Source organism: Bos grunniens, chromosome 2 (genome assembly GCF_055505025.1).
Source record: "Bos grunniens cultivar Pamir isolate PY7600 chromosome 2, Bosgru_T2T1.0, whole genome shotgun sequence".
Classification (NCBI taxonomy): domain Eukaryota; kingdom Metazoa; phylum Chordata; class Mammalia; order Artiodactyla; family Bovidae; genus Bos; species Bos grunniens.
Window position 1 is genome coordinate 21,549,419 of NC_141166.1, and position 27,341 is coordinate 21,576,759.

General features: G+C 40.9%; 2 protein-coding genes across 15 annotated transcripts in view; one reads left to right on the forward strand and one right to left on the reverse strand.

The window, feature by feature from the left end:
- COL4A4 (collagen type IV alpha 4 chain) overlaps window positions 1-27,341 on the forward strand; it is a 171,397-nt gene that overhangs the window by 62,854 nt on the left and 81,202 nt on the right. For all 14 annotated transcript variants that reach the window (XM_086337753.1, XM_086337794.1, XM_086337764.1 and 11 more), the window contains 11 exons: window positions 67-111; window positions 439-492; window positions 1,265-1,334; window positions 2,126-2,230; window positions 10,280-10,444; window positions 15,115-15,208; window positions 16,196-16,355; window positions 21,858-21,930; window positions 23,369-23,475; window positions 24,404-24,587; window positions 25,980-26,048. In XM_086337753.1, the coding sequence (XP_086193879.1) occupies window positions 67-111; window positions 439-492; window positions 1,265-1,334; window positions 2,126-2,230; window positions 10,280-10,444; window positions 15,115-15,208; window positions 16,196-16,355; window positions 21,858-21,930; window positions 23,369-23,475; window positions 24,404-24,587; window positions 25,980-26,048 (1,126 nt within the window). The remainder of the gene's footprint in view (window positions 1-66; window positions 112-438; window positions 493-1,264; window positions 1,335-2,125; window positions 2,231-10,279; window positions 10,445-15,114; window positions 15,209-16,195; window positions 16,356-21,857; window positions 21,931-23,368; window positions 23,476-24,403; window positions 24,588-25,979; window positions 26,049-27,341) is intronic.
- Window positions 22,467-27,341, reverse strand: part of RHBDD1 (rhomboid domain containing 1) — a 210,058-nt gene continuing 205,183 nt past the window's right edge. The window contains exon 7 of the mRNA XM_086338152.1: window positions 22,467-23,777. Coding sequence (XP_086194278.1) covers window positions 23,758-23,777 — 20 coding nt within the window. The 3' untranslated portion in view covers window positions 22,467-23,757. The remainder of the gene's footprint in view (window positions 23,778-27,341) is intronic.

The window sequence follows — 27,341 nt, forward strand, 5'->3', positions numbered from 1 at the left end:
ATTTACTGAATTGGTTTATGTATTTTTATTTAACTTTGCTTGCGTTGATTTTTGTGAATTTATTAGGGGGACCCTGGTTCCTATGGATCTCCAGGTTTTCCAGGATTAAAGGTAAATGTATACCATTACAGAGATGATAAATACATTTTCATTAGTAGATGCAATTCAGTATCATTCAAAAGTTGCACCAGGACATACAGACTCATACACAGTACAGGAAACACATTTATTTTATAAATTATATAATTTTGCTGTGGGTGCAAAAACTAGAGCACAAAACTCTCTGATGCAACCTAAAACAGTGTTAAGATTTTATATAGAATCTCATGGAGCATGTGTCATTCAGATAAAATGAGAATGAGATAATTTGTCAATGAGATAAAATGTCATAATCACATTTTTTTTTCTTAAAAAGGGCATGCTTTTTGTTACTTGTAGGGGGAACCAGGACTGTTTGGAGATCCTGGGTCATTTGGATTTCTTGGCCCAAAGGTAAAAAAGTGAGCCTATTTGAGTACAATCTAATAACAGCTTATATCCCTTATGCTATCTAATTTATTTTTTAAAGTATTTCAAAATATCATTTTTTAAATGTCAGTTTTGCATATATTATTTTAATGCATGTTGTAATTATTATATTTTACATTTGTGAATTGATCTTTTTGAAGCAGATGAAAAGTACTGAAAGTCTCAAAAATTCCTTAGGGATCATATAGTATCATGATTCACAACAGAGGGACCTGTGGAGAACTTTGCTTTGACCATCACTACAGTTATTCTTTCCTTTGTAACCTCTGGCCTCACCTTCAGCACTTGTGTGGGACAAGCCATGGTGGCATTGAGATGACACAATTAAGGAGGGACAAAATTTGCTGCAAAAAAAAAGCGTAGGTTCAGATGCTAATAGGCAAAGAAACCATTTGTCCTAGAGTGCCAAATTAGACATTAATGCTTATTATAGATAGAAGAAATTCCATGGCTTCAGAGGTATCTAATCTATGGGCATGGAATCATTTTTGGAATTCGGATGTATTTTTCTTTAGGGAGAACTTTGTTAGCTGGTTGTTTACTTCTGCTTATAGGTAGGAGGTTACTTAAATTTGTCCCTCTTAGAACATCATGAGTTATTTATTTCTCTGGTAGGCCTACAAGCTTTATTTCTTATACAAATGTACTCTTGGCCCTTCTAATATTTACTTAGTGCCAGGAAACAGGAGAAGAATATTAATATTTCTAAGAAAAGTGAATGAATGAATGATTTCAGGGAGATCCTGGAGACCGAGGGCACCCAGGACCACCAGGGGTTTTGGTAACTCCATCTCGTCCACTCAAAGGTTTGTGTTCCATTTGACTTCTCTATCAATTATGCTGAAATGGGATTTAAGTTGCCCTGAAAGAAGAGTTTGGTCCACTCTTTCTGTACTTTATACACTAGGTGGGCTAAATCTATGAACTTTACCATGTATGCGTAATTGTTGTTGTTCAGTCGCTAAGTTGTGTCTGACACTTTGCAATCCCATGGACTGCAGCATGTCAGGCCTTCCTGCCCCTCAGTATCTCCTGGAGTTTGCCCAAGTCCATGTCCATTGAGTCAGTGATGCTATGGAGCATCTCATCCCCTGCCGTCCCCTTCTCCTGCCTTCAGTCTTTCCCAGCATCAGAGTCTTTTCAAATGAGTCAGCTCTTCGCATCAGGTGGCCAAAGTATTGGCTTCATAATGTATAAATTATACAAGTGCTAATAGAGATGTACATCTTGATCATCTCTATCAGCATAAGACATCAAATTTTATGTTAGTGTGTAAACTGCCTGCTGGGATTTTTATTATGTTACCTTTCAGAAAGTAGGTATTTTAATTGCTAAACACACTTAAAACCATTTGACTAAGCCCTGCCACAATGCTGCCTCCAGGAAGAAGGCAGCCTCAACCAATGACATATTCAGCATTACTTCAACTTCACGTGTCTGTCAGGGAGGGTCTAAAATACTGCGTTTTAAATGTGATGAGAAACTGCAAAACCATCTCCCAGTTATACTTGAGCAAGCCTCCCAAAAAGTAATTGTGCATGAATTTTCTAATGTATACATATGTTTGCTGTATACATGATGTCATTATTTTTGGCAGGCCCTCCAGGGGATCCAGGGCGCCCCGGCCGCTATGGAGAAACAGGGGCTGTTGGACCACGTGGTCCTCCTGGTGCCCCAGGTAGACCAGGGGAAGCCTGTCCAGGTATGAATCCCCTGGCTTTTACAGCTCAGGTTTGCTACATCCTCCTCCACACCAGGGGTTCTCCATTCTAGCTGATACTAAAATCATCTTGTTGTTTAGTCATGAAGCTGTATCTGACTCTTTGTGACCCCATGGACTGTAGCCTGCTGGGCTCCTCTGTCCATGGGATTCTCCAGGCAAGAATACTGGAGTGGGTTGCCATTTCCTTCTCCAGGGGATCTTCCCAACCCAGGGATTGAACCTGCGGCTCCTACCGCGTCTCCTGCATTGCACGCAAACTCTTTTACTTCTGTGCCACTGGCAAAGCCCAACTCATCTTAGGATTGTTTCAAAAATACTGATGGCTGAGCCTACCCAGACTAGGAATATCAGACTCTCTGGGAGGATAGATGCACCCAGGCATCTACTGTTATAAAATCATCCCCCTACTTCTAATGCACAGCTAGGATTAAGAAGCACAGAACTCAAACAAATTGACTAATTAATTGGAGAAAATCCAGGTTCCTAGACTGCTGCTCAGAAATATTCAGTCACTATCTCAGGGGTGTGATAAGAAGCATCTATGTATAGTGGGCTTCCCACAAGATTGCATGCATGCTAAGTAGCTTCAGTGGTGTCCAACTCATTGCGACCCTTTGGACAGTAATCCACAAGCTCCTCCGTCCTTGGGATTCTCCAGGCAAGAATACTGGAGTGGGTTGCCATTTCCTTCTCCAGGGGATCTTCCTGACCCACAGATTGAACACACATCTCTTATGTCTCCTGCATTGGCACAAGAGTTTTTTACCATGAGGGCCACTGGGGAAGCCCTCCCACAAGATTACCACATGCAGATAAGATTTCGAAACCACTGCTAGGATTAGCGTGTGTCTTCAGGTTTTTACCACCTTCTTGGAAGGCTCCCCCTGTGGATATATAGTTGTTAAAATTTAGTTTTATCCACCTAGTCCCCAACTTAAATATTCTGTATGAAATGTGGAAATACAAATTGTGAATTAAAAAGTAGGATTTTGATTCACACTTAGTGAATAATAATAATAATAACAAAAAGCCACAGTTTTCTCCTCCCTTCCCTCCACACCAAAAAACAACAGTCTCATCCCTCACAGAAAAACCCTATGGTTCATGGTCATATTTGATGAAAAGCCTGAGAAACAATCCTATTGACACAAGGACATTCAACTCCTTCAAGTGCTATCTTAGTTAATAGTCTCAGTGATATTAGGAAAAGAAGTTTACAGGGTATTTTCATTCTGTGAACCCAGGAGAATTGATTAAACGTGTGAGGAGAAAAGTCTGGAATAAATGTAATTTTATTCAATCTGTCTCAAGTTACGTTTCCTGAGGAGTAAAAAATTTTCTGAGATATTCAACTGTGAACTACAGAGTTCTTGTTTAATCTTCCACGAAGCTGGCTTTCACTTGGGAGAGTCTGATGACCACAAAGTCAGTAAATAAAGCTTTGTTTAGTTCATTTACTCTTTAGACATTGTAGCCATGGTTTAATTGACCCAGGACTGTATAAATCATACAGACTACTCTCTCAGTCAGGAGGTACTAGGCTCTCATCTTACATTTCTCCTTTCAGGCTTATTTATAATAAAATAGTGCTTCCAGCAGATTGAAATCAAAACCCAGTGGGAGTAAGTAACACATGTCTCTAGGGAATTTCAAACCAAGTATAACAAGAAGCCTCTTTAGCCCAAAAATCTTTTAAAAAAGAATTAACCCATATTTGGACTTCAACCCATAGTAAGCTGTAATTTTATATGGTATAGTATTTACATTACATCATGCACATATATGTATCCATAAATACATATGGTTGAAACAAAAATCTCACAAAATAATATCTGTGGAGTATATGAGACACTCCCATTTCTATTCCATTCTTTTCTTTTGAAAAAAAAAAAAAAAAAGGTTTTAATGCTGGCCACAGCTTCATTGATACTGTGTCCTGTCGGTGGGTGATTGAGGCTGCAGTGTTCTGTACACTGTAACCCATTCTCCCTGTTGGAAGCTGGTTGAGCTTTTTTCCTGGCCCTGGGGTGAGACAGCAAGCAGGCAGCATTCAGGTTCATTCTAAGTCGGGTTTAAGGAACGTTATAAAGACAAGATGGCAACCAAGTCCATAGGAGTACATGTTCATTTTGTTTTAAGGACACCCATGTATGTAGCCTTTATTATACCTATTCAGTTTTATAATCATCTATAGTATTTACCATGAAGTTTTGGAGTCAAACACCTACGATTGAATCCCAGCATTCACAATCAACATAGTGCGGTGGAAAAGTTACGTGTTTATACAGTGAACTAACAACATTTCTTTGGCCAGCTGATGCGAAGAGCTGACTCATTTGAAAAGATTCGGATGCTGGGAAAGATTGCGGATAGGAGGAGAAGGGGACGACAGAGGATGAGATGGTTGGATGGCATCACCGACTCAATGGACATGGGTTTGGGTGGACTCCAGGAATTAGTGATGGACAGGGAGGCCTGGTGTGCTGTGGTTCATGGGGTTGCAAAGAGTCGGACATGACTGAGCGACTGAGCTGAACTGAACGATGTTTCATGTTCTAGTGCTTACAAGCTGTGTAATCTTGGGCACTTATTAAACCTCTCTGTTCCTCAGTTTTCCCATCTAGAAAACTAAGTTCTTGTTACAGTTGAAAGAAGTAATATGTATAGTTTTTAGAATACAACTTGGCATACAGACTCACTATGTTAGCTATTATTAGCATTTCTTATACTGGGACTAAATTTACTGTGCCTTATCTATAAGGTTCAACCTTTAGAAGTTGTTGAGAAACGCTGGGCTGGAAGAAGCACAAGCTGGAATCAAGATTGCTGGGAGAAATATCAATAACCTCAGATATGCAGATGATACCACCCTTATGGCAGAAAGTGAAGAGGAACTCAAAAGCCTCTTGATGAAAGTGAAAGTGGAGACTGAAAAAGTTGGCTTAAAGCTCAACATTCAGAAAACGAAGATCATGGCATCTGGTCCCATCACTTCATAGGAAATAGATGGGGAAACAGTGTCAGACTTTATTTTTTTAGGCTCCAAAATCACCACAGATGGTGACTGCAGCCATGAAATTAAAAGACACTTACTCCTTGGAAGGAAAGTTATGACCAATCTAGATAGCATATTCAAAAGCAGAGACATTACTTTGCCAACAAAGGTCCATCTAGTCAAGGCTATGGTTTTTCCAGTAGTCATGTATGCATGTGAGAGTTGGACTGTGAAGAAAGTTGAGCGCCGAAGAATTGATGCTTTTGAACTGTGGTGTTGGAGAAGACTCTTGAGAGTCCCTTGGACTGCAAGGAGATCTAACCAGTCCTTTCTAAAGGAGATCAGTCCTGGGTGTTCTTTGGAAGGAATGATGCTAAAGCTGAAACTCCAGTACTTTGGCCACCTCATGCAAAGAGTTGACTCATTGGAAAAGACTCTGATGCTGGGAGGGATTGGGGGCAGGAGGAGAAGGGGACGACAGAGGATGAGATGGCTGGATGTCATCACCAACTCGATGGACATGAGTCTGAGTGAACTCCGGGAGTTGGTGATGGACAGGGAGGCCTGGCGTGCTGCGATTCATGGGGTCACAAAGAGTCGGACACGACTGAGCAACTGAACTGAACTGAACTGAGCTGAGGAGTAAAGCTAATGTCTGAAAATATATGTACAGCCTCAGCACATATGCACACAAGAGTGAAAGCCATCTATTTACTTTGGGTGCTACATTACTGATGACAAATGGGGTTCCAATTGTCTGTTGCTAAACAAGTAACCCCAACATTCAGCATATACCCTTCACTCTTTCCATGGTTCAGGAATTCAGGAGGCATTAACCCAAGTGATTCCAGAGCAAAGATTTTCATCTAGTTATAGCTGTAGACTAGGGACTTCCCTGATGGCTCAGATGGTAAAGCATCTGCCCTCAATGCGGGAAACCCGGGTTTGATCCCTGGGTTGGGAAGGTCCCCTGGAGAAGGAAATGGCAACCCACTCCAGTCCTCTTGCCTGGAAAATTCCACGGACAGAGGAGCCTTGTAGGCTACAGTCCATGGGATCACAAAGAGTCAGACACTACTGAGCAACTTCACTCACTCACTCATAGCTGTAGACTAGCTGGAACAGAAACATGAGGACTGGCCAGACATCTCTCTCATTTGTCTCTCATATAGTCTCAAGCCTTGCTATGTGGCTCTGCACTTAACTTAGACTTCCTTACAGCATGGTGGCTTCCGGGTGATAATATTTCTTCCATGGTGGTTCAGGACTCCAGTCCCAAGCATTTCAGCTCACAAGGCAGAACCTGAATTGTCTTTAATAATCTGGCCTGGGAAGCCATATAGCGTCACTCCCACCATACTTGATTAGTTCAAACAGTCACCAAAGGCTGCCACATTGCAGGGAAGAGGGACCTCCACTTCTTGCTAGGAGACTGTCAGGGTTCTGCAAGGGCGTGAGAAGCAAGAGCTACCAGGACGCCAACTTTAATAATGACCATCTTCCATCTGAGAGATTCTGGTACTAGGTGTGCTTAGGACGAAGCAGATAGAAGTGGTTGCTATCATATGAGGGCTTCTGGCTGTTTTGAAGCCAAAGCTGTCAGTATGGGGTTGGTGAGTAGGGTATCGAGGAGGGGCAGGATTCAGCTGCTCCTGCATTACTTTGACTTCCCCTGAACATACTGAATATTACTTTGACCTTCCCTGAACTTCCAATCCTTTGCTGAGAACTTCCTATAGCCAGTCCCTATACATTAAGGTCCTTATGTGGATTATTTTGTTTCATCCTCATTAGAAGCCTCTGAGGAAGATGTAGAGAATTAAATAAGTTACATAACCTACTTTGGTACCTGTGGCTGGAGAGACAGAGGCCAGGTTCAAATCTAGCATCTCTATGCTTTCCACCAACCTACATGGTTATAGTATATTACCTCTATATAGATAATTATATGAGTCCAAGTTTTTGGCTGTGTTAATAAAGTATGCTCCCCATTTAATTTGAGCATAAAAGATTAGAAGACTATCTCCATATAAGCATATTATTGCTGCTGCTGCTGCTGCTAAGTCACTTCAGTCATGTCTGACTCTGTGTGACCCCATAGACGGAAGCCCATCAGGCTCCCCTGTCCCTGGGATTCTCCAGGCAAGAACACTGGGTGCCATTTCCTTCTCCAATGTGTGAAAGTGAAAAGTAAAAGTGAAGTCGATCAGTCGTGTCCGACTCTTAGCGACCCCATGGACTGCAGCCTACCAGGCTCCTCTGTCCATGGGATTTTCCAGGCAAGAGTACTGGAGTAGGGTGCCATTGCTTTCTCTATGCATATTACAAGCATGCCCAAATATCACATTTTAGTACCTAAAAGGCAACACTAATTTTCTCATTAAATTCTCCTGCTGCTGCTGCTGCTAAGTCGCTTCAGTCGTGTCCGACTCTGTGCGACCCCATAGACGGCAGCCCACCAGGCTCCCCCGTCCCTGGGATTCTCCATGCAAGAACACTTGAGTGGGTTGCTGTTTCCTTCTCCAATGCATGAAAGTGAAAAGTGAAAGTGAAGTTGCTCAGTCGTGTCCAACTCTTAGCGACCTCATGGACTGCAGCCTACCAGGCTCCTCTGTCCATGGGATTTTCCAGGCAAGAGTACTGGAGTGGGTTGCCATTGCCTTCTCCTCAGATCAGATCAGTCACTCAGTCGTGTCCAACTCTTCGAGACCCCATGAATCCCAGCATGCCAGGCCTCCCTGTCCATCACCAACTCCCGGAGTTCACTCAGACTCATGTCCATCGAGTTGGTGATGACATCCAGCCATCTTATCCTCTATTGTCCCCTTCTCCTCCTGCCCCCAATCCCTCCCAGCATCAGAGTCTTTTCCAATGAGTCAACTCTTTGCATGAGGTGGCCAAAGTACTGGAGTTTCAGCTTCAGCATCATTCCTTCCCAAGAAATCCCAGGGCTAATCTCCTTCAGAATGGACTGGTTGGATCTCCTTGCAGTCCAAGGGACTCTCAAGAGTCTTCTCCAACACCACAGTTCAAAAGCATCAATTCTTCGGCGCTCAGTCTTCTTCACAGTCCAACTCTCACATCCATACATGACCACAGGAAACCTTGACTAGACGGACCTTTGTTGGCAAAGTAATGTCTCTGCTTTTGAATATGATATCTAGGTTGGTCATAATTTTCCTTCCAAGGAGTAAGCGTCTTTTAATTTCATGGCTGCAGTCACCATCTGTAGTGATTTTGGAGCCCAGAAAAATAAAGTCTGCCACTGTTTCCCCATCTATTTCCCATGAAGTGATGGGACCAGATGCCATGATCTTCGTTTTCTGAATGTTGAGCTTTAAGCCAACTTTTTCACTCTCCACTTTCACTTTAAAATTATATGCTAGATACCTATCTGAGGGCTACCCTAAGAGTTCAGATGGTAGAGCATCCACTTGCAATGCAAGATACCTGGGTTCGATCCCTGGGTCAGGAAGATCCCCTGGAGAAGGAAATGGCAACCCACTCCAGTATTCTTGCCTGGAGAATCCCATGGACAGAGGAAGCTGGCCGACTATAGTCCCTGGGATTGCAAAGTGTCAGGCACGACTGAGCGACTAACACACACACACAGACACCTATCTGTATGATTTAATGCATTACCTCTTTATTTTCTCCTTATTTAAAAATTTTAGTGAAGTATAGTTGCTGTACAATATTATAAGTTATAGGTGTCTGAGTGAACTCCGGGAGTTGGTGAGGAACAGGGAGGCCTGGCGTGCTGCGATTCATGGGGTCGCAAAGAGTCGGACACGACTGAGTGACTGATCTGATCTGATCTGATAGGTGTACAGTATCAGTCAGTTCAGTTGCTCAGTCGTGTCCGACTCTTTGCAACCCCATGGACTGCAGCACGCCAGGCCTCCTTCTCCATCACCAACTCCTAGAGTTTACTCAAACTCATGTCCATTGAGTTGGTGATGCCATCCAGGCATCTCATCCTCTGTCATCCCCTTCTCCTCCCGCCTTCAATCTTTCCCAGCATCAGGGTCTTTTCAAATGAGTTAGTTCTTTGCACCAGGTGGCCGAAGTATTGGAGTTTCAGTTTCAGCATCAATCCTTCCAATGAGTATTCAGGACTGATTTCCTTTAGGATGGACTAGTTGGATGTCCTTGCAGTCCAAGGGACTCTCAAGAGTCTTCTCCAGCACCACAGTCCAAAAGCATCAACTCTTCTATGCTCAGCTTTCTTTATTATTCAACTCTCACATCCATACATGACTACTGGAAAAACCATAGCTTTGACTAGATGGACCTTTGTGGGCAAAGTAATGTCTCTGCTTTTTAACATGCTGTCTAGGTTGGTCATAACTTTTCTTCCAAGGAGCAAGTATAGTGCTTCACAATTTTAAGGATTATGCTCCAGTTATAGTTATTATAAAATATTGGCTATATTCTCCATTTTGTACAATATATCTTTGTAGCTTATTTTATACATAATAGTTTGTTGCTCCATACCCAAGTATTGCCCCCCTCCTCTCCCCACCAGTAACTACTAATTTGTTCTTTATGTCTTTGAATCTGCTTCCCTTTTTTTTTATATTCAGTAGTTTGCTGTATTTTTTAGATCCCATGTATAACTGATATCATATAGTATTTGTTTTTCTGTGAGCTCATGTTTTAATTCACTGAATGTGTTGATATGTTTGTTCAGGTTAGGTTCTATCAAATTATCAAGGTGGAAAGATTTTAAAAGTAAATTTAATTAAATAATATATACTACCTTCCCAATAATTCCAAAGAATGGACAAAAAGAAAATTTAATTCCCCAAATCTTTCTTATTACCACTTGTGTTCTTGTTTCAAAGGAGTTGAGGCATTTTGATGGCTGGGATACTCAGTTATTTTTAAACTACAATTTTTTTTCCTTAAAAAAATTCCACAGTCTAAGAAAGATGCACTGATTTTTATTTCTTACACAGAAAAAAATTTTGAGAGTATTAATGTGAGATTATCTGAGTATATGTGGTTTTCATTCTTGATTTCTCTTGGAGGCATGACGGGACCTCCTGGGCCACGAGGATTTCCTGGTCACCCAGGATTTCCAGGGGCAGCTGGGGTTCCTGGAAGAGCTGATTCTGCTCCAGGAAAACCAGGCAACCAGGGACCAACTGGGCTGCCTGGAGTGCCGGGACTGCCGGGACCTCCGGGATCAGATGGTAAAGTGCTCTTCATTCACATTTCATAACACTTATGTTGCATTTGATATTTGCAGTATCATACAGAAAATGTGACTTTCCAAATTTTTTAAAGGTTGTCTAATATTTCATAAGCCAAGTTAGTGTTATTAACAATACAAAAACGTCAACTGATATTGACCTACCACATCAATTAAAGTATGTGAAAATGTTTGGTTGAGAATTTTAGTGTGATGATAGAATTTTGTAAATGAACACAGTTTTTATTTTTTGAATATAGTTTTTATTTTTAGGAGTCATATGCAGACCAGACTTAAGAGTCAAACAGCCCTATAAAGCCTTTTGTGAAAAATAACCATCCCAGAGTCTCCTATTCTGTCCACCCCAGGGGCAATTATTTCCACACAGTTAGCTGAATCTTTTGTTATTTGTCTTTTATGACCATTTAGCAAACATATGTCGCTATTTCTTAATTTTTCAGTTTGAGCAGTATTATTTGACTTACCTGTCCACAGATGAATGTCCCCCATTCCTTGCCATACATGCATGTTTTCTGTTTCTACAACCTATCAATACAGTTATCATCATTATTTTAGTTAAATATTCAGTATCTATACTGAAAGATTATATAAATGTTATTCATTGGTTTATTCATATAATAATATATATTACTCTTTTGCTTTCCCAGCATGGCATTTAGTTAATAATTGTCTTAACATTCTTTTTTGTGTGTTTGCTTGGTTTTCAATATACTTATTGCTAATTCAACCTCAAATCATCGAAAATTGTATAAATCTCTTAATCATGCATTCTAACTCATTACCAGTGTTATCTCTTTGAATAAGTCTCTTCTGGAGCATTATGACTGTTCAAGTTACGTCAGGTTGCAATTTCAAAAGCTGATGCTAAGATCCTGCCTTGAGATCTTCCTTCATCGTTATCCTACATATTGTGTCTCTACTTGTCTGTCTGTTTCTGCCTCTCTTTCTTTGGGTTCCTTTTTCCCCACAACTCATATATTTCTTTGGTTGCTTTCAGTTCAGTTCAGTTGCTCAGTCATATTTGACTCTTTGTGACCCCATGGACTGCAGCACACCAGGCTTCCCTGTCTATCACCAGCTCCCAGAGCTTGCTCAAACTCATGTCCATTGAGTTGGTGATGCCATCCAACCATCTCATCCTTTGTCCTCCTGCCTTCAATCTTTCCCAACATCAGGGTCTTCTCCAGTGAGTCAGTTCTTCACATCAGGTGGCCAAAGTATTGGAGCTTCAGGTTCAGCATCAATCCTTCTAATGAATATTTAGGACTGATTTCCTTTACGATTGACTGGTTTGATTCTTTACAGTCCAAGGGACTCTCAAGTGTCTTCTCTAACACCACAGTTCAAAAGCATCAATTCTTCAGCACTCAGCTTTCTTTATAGTCCAACTCTCACATCCATACATGACCACTGGAAAAAACATAGTTTTGACTAGATGGATTTTTGTGAGCAAAGTAATGTCTCTGCTTTTTAATACACTGTCTAGGTTGGTCATAGCTTTTCTTCCAAGGAGTAAGCATCTTTTAATTTCATGGCTGCAGTCACCATCTGTAGTGATTTTGGAGCCCAGGAAAATAAAGTATGTCACTGTTTCCACTGTCTCCCCATCTATTTGCCATGAAGTGATGGGGCTGGATGCCATGATCTTCATTTTCTGAATATTGAATTTTAAGCCAGTATTTTCACTCTCCTCTTTCACCTTCATCAAGAGGCTCTTGTTCCTTTTTGCTTTCAAGCAGAAGGGTGATATCATCTGCATATATGAGGTTATTGATATTTCTCCCAGCAATCTTGATTCCAGCTTGTGCTTCATTTAGTCTCACATTTCTCATGATGTACTCTGCATATAAGTTAAAAAAGCAGGGTGACAGTATACAGCCTTGACATATTCCTTTCCCAATTTGGAACCAGTCCATTGTTCCATGTCCAGTTCTAACTGTTGCTTCTTGACCTGCATACAGATTTCTCAGGAGGCAGGTAAGGTGGTCTGGTATTCCCATCTCGAAGAATTTTCACAGTTTGCTGTTATCCACACAGTCAAAGGCATTGGCGTGGTCAATAAAGCAGAAGTAGATGTTTCTCTGGAACTCTCTTGCTTTTTTGATGATCCAACAGATATTGGCAGTTTGATCTCTGGTTATTCTGCCTTTTTTAAAACCAGCTTGAACATCTGGAAGTTCTCAGTTCATGTATTGTTGAAGCCTCGCTTGGAGAATCTTGATCATTACTTTGCTAGCATGTGAGATGAATGCAATTGTGTGGTAGTTTGAGCATTCTTTGGCATTTACTTTCTTTGGGATTGGAATGAAAATTGGCCTTTTCCAGTCCTGTGACCACTGCTGAGTTTTCCAAATTTGCTGGCATATTGAGTGCAGCACTTTCACAGCATCGTCTTTTAAGATTTGAAATAGTTCAACTGGAATTCCATCACCTCCAATAACTTTGTTCATAGTGATCCTTCCTAAGGCCCACTTGACTTTGCATTCTAGGTTGTCTGGCTCTAGGTGAGTGACCACACCATCTTGGTTTTTTGGGTCATTAAGATCTTTTTTGTGTAGTTCTTCTGTGTATTTTTGCTGCCTCTTCTTAATATCTTCTGCTTCTGTTAGGTCCATACCATTTCTGTCCTTTATGGTGCCCATCTTTGCATAAAAGTTTCCCTTGTATCTCTAATTTTTTTGAAAAGATCTCTAGTCTTTCCCATTCTTTTGTTTTCCTCTATTTCTTTGGATTGATCACCGAGGAAGGCTTTTTTTTTTTATCTCCCCTTGCTATTCTTTGGAACTATTCAATTGGATATATCTTTTCTTTTCTCCTTTGCCTTTCGCTTCTCTTCTTTTCTCAGCTATTTGTAAGGCCTGCTCAGACAACCATTTTGCCTTTTTGAATTTCTTTTTCTTGGGGATGGTTTTGATCACAGCCTCCTGTACAACATTACAAACCTCTATCCATAGTTCTTCAGGCACTCTGTCTATCAGATCTAATCCCTTGAATCTATTTGTCACTTCCACTGTATAATTGTAAGGGATTTGATTTAGGTCATACTTGAATGGTCTAGTGGTTTTCCCTTCTTTCTTCAACCTCATCTGTTGGTTTACTCTCTCATTGTGCTTTGTGAGAAAGTGTATACATTTGGGATATTTGAAATACATTTATTCTACTGTGAAATTTGATTGATAGTTTGGTTGAATATAAAATTATAGATTGCAATCATTTTTTCCTTCAGGTTTTTGAAGGCATTTTCCTTTCTTTCTTTCTTTTTTTTTTTTAGTGTTTTTACTAAGAAGTTCAATAATCTTTAGATAGTTGATCCTTTGTTTAAAGTCTCTTTTTTCTCTGAAAGCTTCTAGGAATTTTTCTTTGTATTCAATGTCCATAAATTTCACAGTGATTTACCTCAGTGTGGGTAAATTTGCAGGCACTCAGAGCAGTTTCAATTGAACACAAATCCCTCATTTCTGGAAAAATGTCTTGAAGTAATTTTTTTGAAAATACTCTGTGATTTTTCCCTCTGCTTTCTATTTCTGGACACAATATATTTGTCTGTTTCAGAATCAATCCTATACCTCTCTTTTTCAAATCTTCACCTATTATCTTCATCTTTTTATTTTTCCTTACACTTTCTGATACACTTCCTCAATTCCATATTCCAACTCTGCTTCTGAATTTTGAAATTTCTGCTTTAATAACCATTTTTTTTAAAATTTCTGAGAATTTTGTTGTTGGTGTTGTTCTCTCTTAATGTGTCTTTTTGCAGCAGCTTGTTCATGTCTCAGGGATGAAATGCCTTCCTTTGTCTGTTTTTTAAACTATATAGTTTATTTTTTAAAGATTTCTTCTTACTGTATTGTCTGTTTTCTCTTATTTGAGGGAGTTTGTTTTTTCCTGCTGCAATTTTTAAGAAAGATTTCTTAACTATTTAGCTGTTTCTTTGACCAGTCAACCTATGTGGGTCCTCACTGTCATTCTGCTTCGGAGGTACCAATGCCTGAACTTTAGGAGAAATTTTTCAGTCAGCTATGCTCTTTTTCTGCTTCCCCTACAGCCTGCTTGGAGTTCAGCTTTTAAACATCTGCTAAATCTTTTTACATTTTTTTTTTTTTTTGCTGTTGTTTCCTTTCTCTTGTTGTTTCTTTGTCTTAAAGAATTCTGTCTTTTTATAATATTCTTTTACTGTCTGTTTGGAGAGAACAAGGAACTTACTGTTTGTACTTTATCTGTCATCTTTGATCAGATATCTCTGAATTTTTGCTTTTACAAACTCTGCTTTATGCTTTCTTTATTAGGTAATTATTGATAATTGAATGGGGGAAAATGATCTGTGCCATACACTTATTCTTACTTTATTTGTTTTGTTTTGGTATATTTGTTTTTTTTATTCCCTACCTTACCCTACAATCCACTAAATTAGGGCTGAGATTAGGGATGGTTTTAATCAATGGTTATGGTACCAGAAGCTTGCTGAGACAACTGTATGGTCTATTTGTGTACATATTCTTATATCAGAGAGAAAGAATCTTAAGAAAGGAGTGGAAGAAAGAATAGGGGTAAGGGGATGATTGAAGTATGAGAGACACTTCTACTTGTTTGCTAGTAGGTATTCACAAAAATCGTGTGATTCTCTCTGCACTCCCCTATCCCACTGTGAAGCTGTATATTGTACTGTTGGGCAACCCGGACCACAAGGAACAAAAGGCAAAGTGGGTCCTCCAGGAAGACGAGGCTCCAAAGGAGAAAAAGGCAAGTATTCCTCCAAGTAGAATTTCTAGAAAAAAACAGCAGTGGAGGGTTGGGAGGCATTATATGATATGTACAGTGTGGCCTTTCATTTAGGTTTTTTACTCCCTTTAGTTACCCTGTGACTACCTAACTCATTGTGTGCTTGTGACGTGATTAGACCTTGCCAAAAAGTCAAATCCATATTTTAGAATATAAAGGAGACATTTGTCTGCCATGAGATTTGTCTCAAAGCGGTGACTCTTTTCCATGAGATCCTCTCAATTCCTTGAAAAAAGCAGAGATAGGACAGTTTTGATCTTCAATTTCAATTTCTCTCTGTGGGTCCCATCTTTCCTAAATTCACCAAATGCCTCTAGCTCTCTGTTTCTACACTCTAAATTGTTTGGTGTGTTTTTGGCTAACAGAGTCAGGCAGGTATGAAAGCTGAGCAATTTGATTATCCTAATGGTATTTTTTAGACTAAAAATCCTGATGAGTAGAAAATGCATTTAGTGAATTATCAACTGTGATATGCATTCAATAATCCTCTTTACATATTTTATTTGGATTCTTTAAATGTTCAAAGTTTATACTCTAACCAATTTTAATTGTTGTTTTTTCAGCAGGAACCAAATTAAGAGTTTTTTTTCTAAGCAGGATCCAAATAAGAGCTATCTAAACTTTTAAAAATAAGAAATTTTCTTATTTTCAAAGTTTCTGCAATAGAGTTCAGCATTAGCTTTTCCCCTTGATTTTACCAGGGTGAATTTTTTAAGACACAGAACACCCCATTGTCTAGAAACAACATGTCCAGCCACATAGACCATAGCTACCTCCACATCATGCTCTGTACCCCTCCCCCATCACATGTTGTCAGTTGTCTGCGATAAGAATTGTGTGCATCAGACCCTTTTTGTTCTTATTCACACTATTGGTTTTGTATAGTAAGGACTTTATTGGGATTTCATTCAGGAAATATAACAAAGCTGCCTTTTATCCTCTGTCTAGGGAGCTCAGGGCTCTGTGCCTGCCAGCCTGGTCCCATGGGCCCATCAGGCCCTCCAGGGCCTCCTGGGAGGCAAGGGAGTAAGGGAGACTTGGGGCTCCCTGGGTGGCTTGGAGAAAAAGGTTCCCCAGGCCCTCCTGGTGCCAAAGGATCTCCAGGGCCACCGGTGAGTAACTTCCCAGTTTTTTTATCTTTTAACAGAGTTATAATTCAGTTGTACCCCTCTGTAATTTATAGTGCTATATATATGTTTTTAATATATGTATTGTATATATTGTAATATATATAATGTGATATATATGGTTTTTAAGTTTTTAAATTTATTTTTATTGATGTATAGTTGAATTACAATATATTATATGTTTTGAATCTATAAGTATATTAATGGCAAAAAATTGTCTCTGTCCTTTTATTCATCCATTCATCATTCATTTGTTCAATCAATTGTTTACTGAGGACTTACTATGCTCCAGGTGCTATTCCAGATACAGCAGGGACCAGAGCACAATCTCTGCCCTCCTGGGGCCCCTTCTCTGTGGGGAGAATACACACATCATGACAGATAGACAAGTGAATGTGCACTATGGCAGACGGCAATAAAATCCATTGCCATCTAGTGTGGTTTGAGTGGAGAGAATGAGGGGCAGAGTAGCAGATGAAGTCATAGAAATGGCTGGAGGTTAGGAGGGGTTGGAGAGCATAGGGTTTTGTAGAAGGGCTGGCTTAGAACTTGTGCTCTGAATGTCATGGAGCAGCTGGTGGAGAATCTTAAGGAGGGATAAATCTGACCTTGGTTTTAACAGTATCACACTTGTAGCTTTGTTAAGGACAGACCAGAGAGGATAAGGGAGGAAGTAGGAAGATTTAGCTGAGCGATTGCTCCAGTAATCCTGGTGAAATATGAAGGTGGACAGGTTTCCATATTAATGTTGGGTGTGGCGGGAGGTGGTCGGATTCTAGATATATCTTGACCACAGAGCCAACAGATTGGCTGTGAGACCAGACATGAGATATGAAAAGCAGAGAAGTAAAGGATGGAATCAAGATGGGGGAGGAGGGGCAACGTGAAGAGTAAGCATGGGGTAAGAAAGGATGCAGAGCCATTGGGCACATTTTAAGTTTGAGGCACCAATTAGACAAAGAAGTGAAAGTGCTGGGTAGAAGCTGAGATGATTCAAGTGAAGGATCCAGATGAGCGATTGATTGGCCTGGAGCTATAAATATTGGCTCTGTCAGAGTTTACATGATGTTTTGTGCCAGAGGGTGGGTGAGATCTTGCTGTGACTCTCATTTGCTGACTGTTCCAAGGAACCATTACAAGTGCCCTGAGCTGAGGCTGTCCCTCTGAATAAGATCAGTGCCCTCCAGGGCACACTCCTCTGGAGGCTGGAGACAGCCTTTGTTACAGGGGCTTAATCCTGGGGTGGCCTGGGGCCCAACCATCAGCCCCAGTGCACTCTTTTCCATTTCCCTCAGGAAATCTTGGGAAAATAAGATCCCAGTTTCAGAGCCTTAAGTGAAGGTTTTTCTTTCACTCTTCCCACACCCCACTTGTAACATTAGCAAAGTCAACTCAAGGAGAAGCTACATCCTTCATACACATATGTTGAATGAACGTGGTTGTAATTACTAAGTATGTTGCGTTTTATAGTCTGATTTTTTTAATTCACCATTTTTTCATAGTCATTTTTCTGTGTCGTTACTTACTCTTCTTAGTGAAGGTTTTATTGACTCTAAGCTTTTTCCTGCCTTCACACTGAGTTGCTTCTCAGAGCTAGCATCTTGGATTGTGAGTCACAGATTCATCCAGGGTTATCCTGGCAAAAGTTTATGTAATGCAGTTGCTCCAGGGCTTACCTCGTTAGTGTTTTTAAATGTTTAATTTATATTGAAGTATAGTTCATTTACAATGTTGTATTAAACTGGCCATATTTCTGATGTCTTTGTTCTGTATATGCTTCTGTCCATATGACTTCTCTGTATTAAATTCATCAAATTGGGATCACAGTTAGGGACCAGGTTCACACCATGGGGCACAGGAAAGGAAAGGAGGGAGCGAGGGATGAACAAAAGGACCCACAGACAGGGTGCTCTCGCTCCTCCGTACATCTCTCTTCTGCTGATCCCTGGCCTCAGCAGCCACAGGTTGGTGGCAAAGTACCAAACAGAAAAATAGGTTTATGTTCTCAGCCATTTTTTTCTGTGATTGGACCAAAGCTTTATATTCCTTGCCTTAGCCTGAGAGCACTTCCTAGGAAGGGAGTTTCCCGCTAGGATGCTCTGGTGCAAGGCATAGGGTTTAGGAGCACGTGGACCAAGCTTTACACCCCAACCCTGACACCGGTGATCTCTGCGGCCTTCCTGGAAAATCTGTATCACATCACCTATCCTCCAGGGTTAGTAGGAATTCAGTTCAGCTGTGCATTGAGAGCTGTCACACAGCAGTGAACCAGATGACCAGGGTCACTGGCCCTGAGGAGCTGCAGGGCAAACCAAAGGTCACAGAATGACAAGGGCTAAACCTCTGGCAGTTTTGGTTTTGTCCTCACGGTCTTTCTTTTTGTATTCTTCATATGAGATCTGTGGCTGCCTTTGAGAAACTGGAAGTTCGTTAACACAGGTCAATGTGTTCCCACTGCTGCCACAAGCGGAGAGGTGGTCATGCCTATGAGAGGAGGTTGGGGTGCTCTAGTCTCCACTATGCCCTTTTGCCTGCTTCTCAGAAGGGCACAGCCCCCTGATGGGCATCTATGGCTGAAGTCCCTGCTTTGGCTTCATATAAAATAACTGATACATGCCTGGCGGAGAGGTCTTCTTTGTTGCTGCTGAGATTTTGTTGTTGTGTTAACCTTTGCCCTGGAAGTTTTTTAGGTTCCACATTTGTTTCACTGGAATCCAGGGCCGTGAAGGCAAGATGGTTTTGTTAACTATAGTGTCTTCTGTACCCAGAATAATGCCTGGTAACTTGTAGGTTCTCAGTAAATCTCTTTATCAAAATCCAAACACAGCGCTGGTAATGTTTTTTCCCCTTACTAGCTCAACTAAGTCTATGATCTAACTCTAATACTTAAAATTCTACACCTGCAGAGTACTAGAACTGTTTGTCCTAAGTCTCCAGTGTGCTGGCCAATAAACTTCTTAGACTCCAGGGTGAATTTGATCTTCAGGGTGAAAGTGCAGGGCTTCCCTGGTGGCTCAGACAGTAAAGAATCTGCCTGCAATGCAGGAGACCTGGATTTGATTCCTGGCTCAGGAAGATTTCCTGGAGAAGGAAATGGCAACCCACTCCAATATTCTTGCCTGGAGAATCCCATGGACAGAGGAGCCTGATGGTCTACAGTCCATGGGGTTGCAAAGAGTCCATGGGGTCACAAAAGTAAACTGTTCAGACTCCCAGGGTGAGTTTGATCTTTAGGATACCCCGGTCTTGTTTATTTAAGCATGCCACTGTCAATCTCTTTCTGGAGAGAAACTGGTTCATGTGCTCTGGCAATAGCTTTCTGTCTTGATAGTTCAGGTACTAGAAGGACATTTTCATTAACCAACTCTTGGATTGGATGCTGTCTGGCATATACTTTGGCCAGTCTCATTGTTAACTCAAGAGTTAGCATAGACAGTAAAAGTAAGAATTAAGACAACGAACACTTCACCTATACTTCCACTTTATGATTTCTAAAGCTCTTCTCTTGTCTCATTTGGCTGTTTCTACAAAGAAATTTTTTCAACTCTCCCTTCTGGACATCATTGCACACAGGATGGTGTCCTAGAATGATATTTTGGGGAATATTGAGTGGTGTGTGCAAAGTGATATTTTCTTTACATTAAGTGGCTCCCAACTGTTTGGTCCACTTTAATTTTGATACCTGTTGTATACATTTTAGGCTGTTTCTTCTCTCACTGATGCTGCCATTGTGCTTATTCCCACTGGTAGCTCTACTCCCCTTCATAGTTCACCGCTCACAAACTGATAGAAACCAGGCAAAAAGATAATGAAGTCTGCTAGAACATGTTGTTAGATTGTATGAAGATAAGACAAAGTAGCATCTGTATAAGCAAAGCAAATATTCCATCCAGTCATTTTTACTTCCTTCCAGATTCTTATCTATGTTTCTTGATTATTGAAGTCACTAGATAAGTGACCTTAAGCTATGTACAGTGTGTTTCTATAATTGTATTTACTGTAATGCTTGGTCACTCTAATATACCAAAAGTAGGCTAAAAGATTTTTGAGATAGCTTAATATTTGATCATATGTATCACTTACAAAACCATGACCCAAATAGTCCAGTCTCAGAGCAGCGTTGAGATCAAAAGATGATAAACCCATTGGCCAAAATTAGTTGTTTACTTGTCATAAAGTGGAAATACATCGATTACAGAAGGTGTTCTTATTTTGCCTTCTCGTGTTCATCAGTGTTCATCAGTATCACAGTTGTTTTCCTCCCTAGGAATTTTCATCCCTCACGTCTGCATTCAACTCTAGTGGCAGCTCTTTTTTTTAATTGTTAAATTTTTTGGCCGCACCTTGCAGCATGTGGGATCTTAGTTCTCTGACCAGGAATCGAACCCTCTGCATTGGAAGCACAGAGTCTTAACCACTGGACCACCAGGGATGTCCCTAGTGGCTCAGATGGTAAAGAATTTGCCTGTGATGCAGAAGACCTGGGTGTGGTCCTTGGGTTGGTTGGACACCACTGAGTGACTGACACTTGCACTTTCACCAGGGAGGTCCCTCTAGTGGCAGCTTTTGTGGTTACTGCCCCTCCCTTTCCTCCCAATTTTACACTGCTGCTGCTGCTGCTAAGTCGCTTCAGTCGTGTCCGACTCTGTGCGACCCCATAGATGACAGCCCACTAGGCTCCCCCGGCCCTGGGATTCTCCAGGCAAGAACACTGGAGTGGGTTGCCATTTCCTTCTCCAATGCATGAAAGTGAAAAGTGAAAGTGAAGTCGCTCAGTCGTGTCTGACTCTTTGCGGCCACATGGACTGCAGCCTACCAGGCTCCTCCATCCATGGGATTTTCCAGGCAAGAGTACTGGAGTGGGGTGCCATTACAACACCCAAAATAGTAAAATTTTTTATTATAAATTATTTTGAGATGCTTTTATTTTATGGCTCCCAAAAAGTTGCACAATCATACAGAGAGGTCCGGTGAATCTTTCACCCAGCTTCCCCCAATGATATCTTGTTGTTGTTTAGTCGCTACATAGTGTCTGACTCTTTTGTGACCCCATGGACTGCAGCTTGGGCTCCTGTCTACGGTATTTCACAGGCGAGACTACTAGAGTGGGTTGCCATTTCCTCCTCCAGGGAATCTTCTTGACCCAAGGATCGAACCTCTGTCTCTTGCATTGGCAGGCAGATTCTTTACCACTGAGCCTCCAGAGAAGCCCCCAGTGATATCTTATTTAAACAGAGTATATTGCCAAAACCAAGAAACTAACAGTGATTTCTATTGAACCCAGTGCAGACTTTTCAGACTCCACCAGTTTTACATGCAGTTCAAGAACCTCAGTTTTGTAAGGCAGGGAGGAAAGAGAATGGTACCAATGGTGCCAAACTGGAATCTGGAGCAGGTGATTTAGAAGGAAAGAGGAGAGAGGTTGGAGGTATTCCAATGACTTTTGACTCATCACAATTAAACTGACTTGTTCTTCTTTTCACCAAGGGAAAACCTGGTGCCTCAGGACTACCTGGCAGCAAAGGAGAAAAAGGTGACATGGTTGTATCAAGAGTGAAAGGTGAGCATAATCAATCACTTGGCTCCCTGCCATTTTATGAGTGATGTATGAACCATTCTTTTGCATTAATTTTCCCTGTGACCTAAGATCAGTTCTGTAATTCGATTTGAGATTGTTGAGATTGCTTAAACATATTCCCTGCCCTTCAGAGTCTTGTGAATGTTGAGCCTAAATCCTCTGTATCTTATCTGAAAACACAAATACTCCTTTAGTCACATACTCAAATCCTCTTTGTTGTGAATTGGGTTTGATTGAAACAAGACCTCGCTTGACTTGTCCAGTGGTTATTCACTGCATTGTATATCTTGTATTAATCAAGAAAGTTTGGGGGGACTTCCCTGGTGGTCCAGTGGTTAAGACTTCACCTCCCAATGCAGGGGATGCCAGTTTGATCCCTGGTTGGGGAACTAAGATCCCACATACTGCAGGGCAACTGAGCCTGAACGCTGCAGCAAACATGACCCAACAAAGTCAAATAAATATTTTTTTAAAAAGAATATTTTGGTTGTAAGTGACAGAAACCCAGCTTGAAGTAGTGTTTTTAAAGAAGTAATTTATTGACTTACCTAAGAAAAATTTGAAAGGTTTGATGTATGATTTGCACTGGGATGCCTGCATCGGGAAGCTGTCTTGGCTTCTTGTATCTTTCATTGTGCCGTCTGCATTTTCTCCCCATCTGGTTTTCTCTGGTCTACGGGTACGTGCCCGCAGGCGGCTCCAAGTTCACGACCAGAGGTGAAAGAGAGCTCTACTTCTTTTTGCTCCAGTTAGGGAAAAAAGTCCAGGAAGGATTGGATTAGCCTGGGGCACATGCCCAACCATGGACCGTTTCCCCATTCACTATGGCCAAGGGCTGGGTACCAAGTTTGGCATCACACAAGCTGAGGAAGATGCTGTAGAGACTGGCACCTCCACACACAATCTCTTTGTCAGAATGAGAAAAGAAACACTTCTCAAATAAGAGAATCAGCAGGCTTGGCCACTGTCAATCTCCTCTCTGATTTTTGCGTGATTATCTTTGTGTGACTTTAGTCAGCTGAGACACTCAGAGGAATCTCTACCTGCCCATGCAGAGTCAAGGTCATTGCTTTATTTTTAGTCCTTTGTCTCCTTTCACCTTTGCTCACTGCTGCTGCTGCTAAGTCACTTCAGTCGTGTCCGACTCTGTGCGACCCCAGAGACGGCAGCCCACCAGGCTCCCCTGTCCCTGGGATTCTCCAGTCAAGAACACTGGAGTGGGTTGCCATTTCCTTCTCCAATGCATGAAAGTGAAAAGTGAAAGTGAAGTCGCTCAGTCGTGTCTGACTCTTCACAACCCCATGAACTGCAGCCTACCAGGCTCCTCTGCCCATGGGATTTTCCAGGCAAGAGTACTGGAGTGGGGTGCCATTGCCTTCACTGCTGAGAGGGACTTAAATCTTTTGGCCTTTGTTCCCAGGATACAAAGGAGAAAGAGGGCCTGATGGGCCCCCTGGACTTCCAGGGCAGCAGGGACAACACGGTCGAGATGGATATGCTGGAGAAAAGGGGGACACAGGGCCGCCTGTATGTATAATTCTCCTGCTGTAGAATTTCACTCGTACGGTCACAAAGCATCCTGGTTTAAAAAGCTAAACTCAGTAAAGCATCAACATGCTGCAAATCAGAGTCACCTTTGATTTACTGCCATAAGAAGTTGGTTGCTATAAAGATATGGCATATTGCAGATAGTCTAGAATCCTGAGTGGTGGTTCATCACGGCAAGGCGTTCTGTCTCTAGTCTTTGTATTATTTTCACGGTGTTTATTTCCTTCTGGGACGCTTGTCTCTGTGAAGCCCCCACTGGTTTCAGGTCTGTTCAGTTGACTCTGTAGGGTGGAGGATACACACAGGTTCTGAGAATTGCCTTCAGTTCTGTTCCCTGATGGAGAAGCACTTGAGGCAAAGCAGCAAACAAGAAGGGAGGAACTAGTGCAGCTCTACTGGATAGACGTATTGGCTGACGCAGGGTCCCACGAATAAATGACATTTCTGCATTTTTCAAACATGTTTTGGATGGAGATTACATGTAGCTAATGAAATTCATAAGAAAAGACTATGAGACATAATGTAGGGGATATGGTTTGATCCCTTGTCAGGGAACTAAGATCCCACATGCCTCGGGGCCAAAAAACCAAAACAGAAAACAGAAGCAATGTTGTAACAAATTCAATAAAGACGTTAAAAATGGCCCACATCAAAAAAATCTTTAAAAATAAAAGATGTAACACACATAACTTTCTGTATTTGAGGCATAACACACATGCCTGAAGAACGTATGCTGTATATGTCTGTAAAAAATCTAGGTTAAACATTTTAAATTACACGTGCTATTAATTACTTCTGGAATCACTGGCTTTCTGCGTGCGTTTCTGTAGCCTACGATGACAGTGAGAGCTTTGTGTTCATGGCCTTTCAAAGACTGATGATTGACTTGTGATGCAAATGTTCCTAGGGTGATCACGAGGATGCAGCCCCAGGTGATAAAGGGCCTCCTGGACCGCCAGGGCCCCCTGGCAGAGCGGGACCTAGGGGGCCCCCAGGCCTGGGATTTCCTGGCCCTCCAGGAGACAGAGGGCAACCAGGAGCTCCAGGCTACCCAGGCAACAGGGGTCCTGATGGTCGGAAGGGTCGGAAAGGTAACTGAATGAACTTTCTTGTGGCAGAATGTCAGGTGCAATTATGGAAACTAAAGTGAGCCTCTCTTCTGAGCAGAGATATTATAGCTGTGGCAGAACCTCTAAAATAAAATTCCTACAACTTGCTGTTCAAACCTTGAATGTTATCAAACAAATAAAAACATTACAGCACAATCAATATCTAAAACAAGCCTTTAAAATGCTAAGCTGTCTTTGCTGTTTTATTGGTTTGGCAACTTGCCTTTCATTCATTTCTCCATATCACTGTGGACAATCTGACTGTGTTAAAATTACATACGTGTATATATTTAAAATCTCTTTTTTACAGTCTTTTGAGATAATTTGTAGTATTTTAATAAAAAACCACCAACATTTCATTTTAAAATACAGCATTGCCCATGAAAACCCATTTGTAAGCATTCTAGGGAGAAAAAAAAATGGTCTTTTAAATATATTTGACAGTTATTTGAATTCCAAACAAGAAAATGATTTGTAGTTTTATAGCTGAAAACTTTTAAAAACTTGGAAACAGATTTATTTAAGATTTTCTCTTTTGTAATATCTCCATGTATCTTGGGTTACATAGTTAATTGTGGAATTTTATAATATAATAATATCTTTGGTTCTTGTTTTGACGACAAAGACAAATACCTCAAAATTTGATATGGATTAAGATTATGGTCGGTGACCATCAAAATCTTCTAGCATGATTTGTATTCATGTGGTTCATTTTTTATTTGACAGCATTTAGTGTAACACATTAGGAGATATCATTTCTATTAAAAGGGGAACATTGAGTTTTAAAGGAGAAGAGAACTCAGAGGCACAACTTTGGAGTTTTTTTTTCACTAAATAAAATGAGGGATGACAAAAACCACATTGCAGAGACATTAGGAAAACAAGAGAGAGAGAATATATTTGAAACATTGCAGGCCTTCAATAAATGGCATTTTTAAATTACTCTCTCTCCCAGTCTCTTTTTCTTCGGGCACAATTCCTCCACATCCAGAGCCAAATCTTGGAATCTCAGTGCTGGATGCTTACTACTGTTTCATGGTTTATCAGAGCTTCTGACTCCACTGTATTAGGTATCCATGGACCTATAAATTTATTATTTTCTATAGGCTATTAATTAAACTATTTCTTAGAATCAACATTTTCCTTATTCCCCTTCTGTTTATTACTGTTCTGACAGCCGAAGTTCAGATTTCAGGATAGATCTTCTGGAAATTCAAAATAAAAGTAATTCAAGTGACCTAATGATGGCCAGAAGTCTTTTTTTTTTTGAATTTCACATTTTCTGTATGAAAAAGCATTTTGATCAAGCTGTTATTGAGACGTGCATTGATCTATCAATCGTATGAATGTCACTTTTTTCTTTTTTCATTCCAGGTGATACAATTCCTTGTAACGTAACATACCCTGGGAGGCCAGGCCCTCCAGGTTTTGATGGTCCTCCAGGTACTATCAAGGAGAAGTTCCTGTCATACACATTCTCAAAGTAAAAGAACCTGCAAGACAGATAAACCAATGGCAAATCCTCAGGGAGTTCTTCAGGCTATTTCTACCCTGATTATAAAGTTTTGAGGGACTCTGGAGAAACAGGATTTGTAGGCATTACCCCTAAGTCCCCAGTCTACCGAACACACTCTGAATAATATTTCTGTGCAGCAAAATTTACCTTGATTTGATCACATATCAGCAAAACTGACTGCCTTTTTAACACAAAAACTAAACATATTAAAACTGAATCTTTTCTTTACCTCTGCCCAGAGAGTGAAAAAATTGCTTACTAATTTTAAATTTTACTCTATTCTGCTGTCCAAAAGACCCAGATTTCTGAATAGAGACATTCTGAAAAATGCCCACACATCTACACCCCGACTACACTTTTATACAATCATGTCACTTGACTCAATCACTTATTTATAGCTGAATTTAACCCAAAATTTATATAAGGGATTTTTTTCCTAATTCTTTTATACTGAGTGGGCCCAAAAGTTCATAACATCTTATAGAAAAACCTGAACAAACTTTTCGGCCAACCCAATATTTATTCAGAGTTCACTTAAATTGATCCATTAAGTACTAGCGTGGCCACTAGAGGTCACCTTTTTGTTCTGTGTCACTACAGAAATTATTGAAAGGTTGAATGATGAATGACCTTTTATTGCCCTCTATAACCACTAGCTTGCATCCCAATAATGTTGTTTAACAACCTGCAAATTGCAGTAGGCTTAATAAATCATATTTATTTTCTCTCATATGGGTCTGTAGTCGGTTGGGGTTCAGCTGACCTCAGATGATCTCTATTGACTTGGTCCCTGGCTCCAGGTCAGGTCAGGTCTGCAACATGCACCTCTCTGCGGTGCCAGGGTGTGCCCTGCTCCTGTGGCTGCAGAAATGCAAGAGGGTGGGGTCCAGCTTTACCAGCACACTTCATACCTCTCATTGCTTCACGGTGTGTGTTAGGATCCTTTTGGCCAAAGCAAGTCACATGACCAAGCCCCAGATCAAAGTATGGGACATACAGGCCACCCACCACAAGATGGTAGCTTGTGGAGGTGTAATTTTGAATCTATGTAGTGAAGAATTGTTGGTTGATTCACTGAATGCTCATTTTCACATCGAGCATTGTCATGGATACTGTCATGGATAGATATATCTGTCACTCAGATATATCTGACTATCCGATATATCCGATATATCGCTCAGTTGTATCTGACTCTTTGTGATCCCATGAACTGTAGCCTG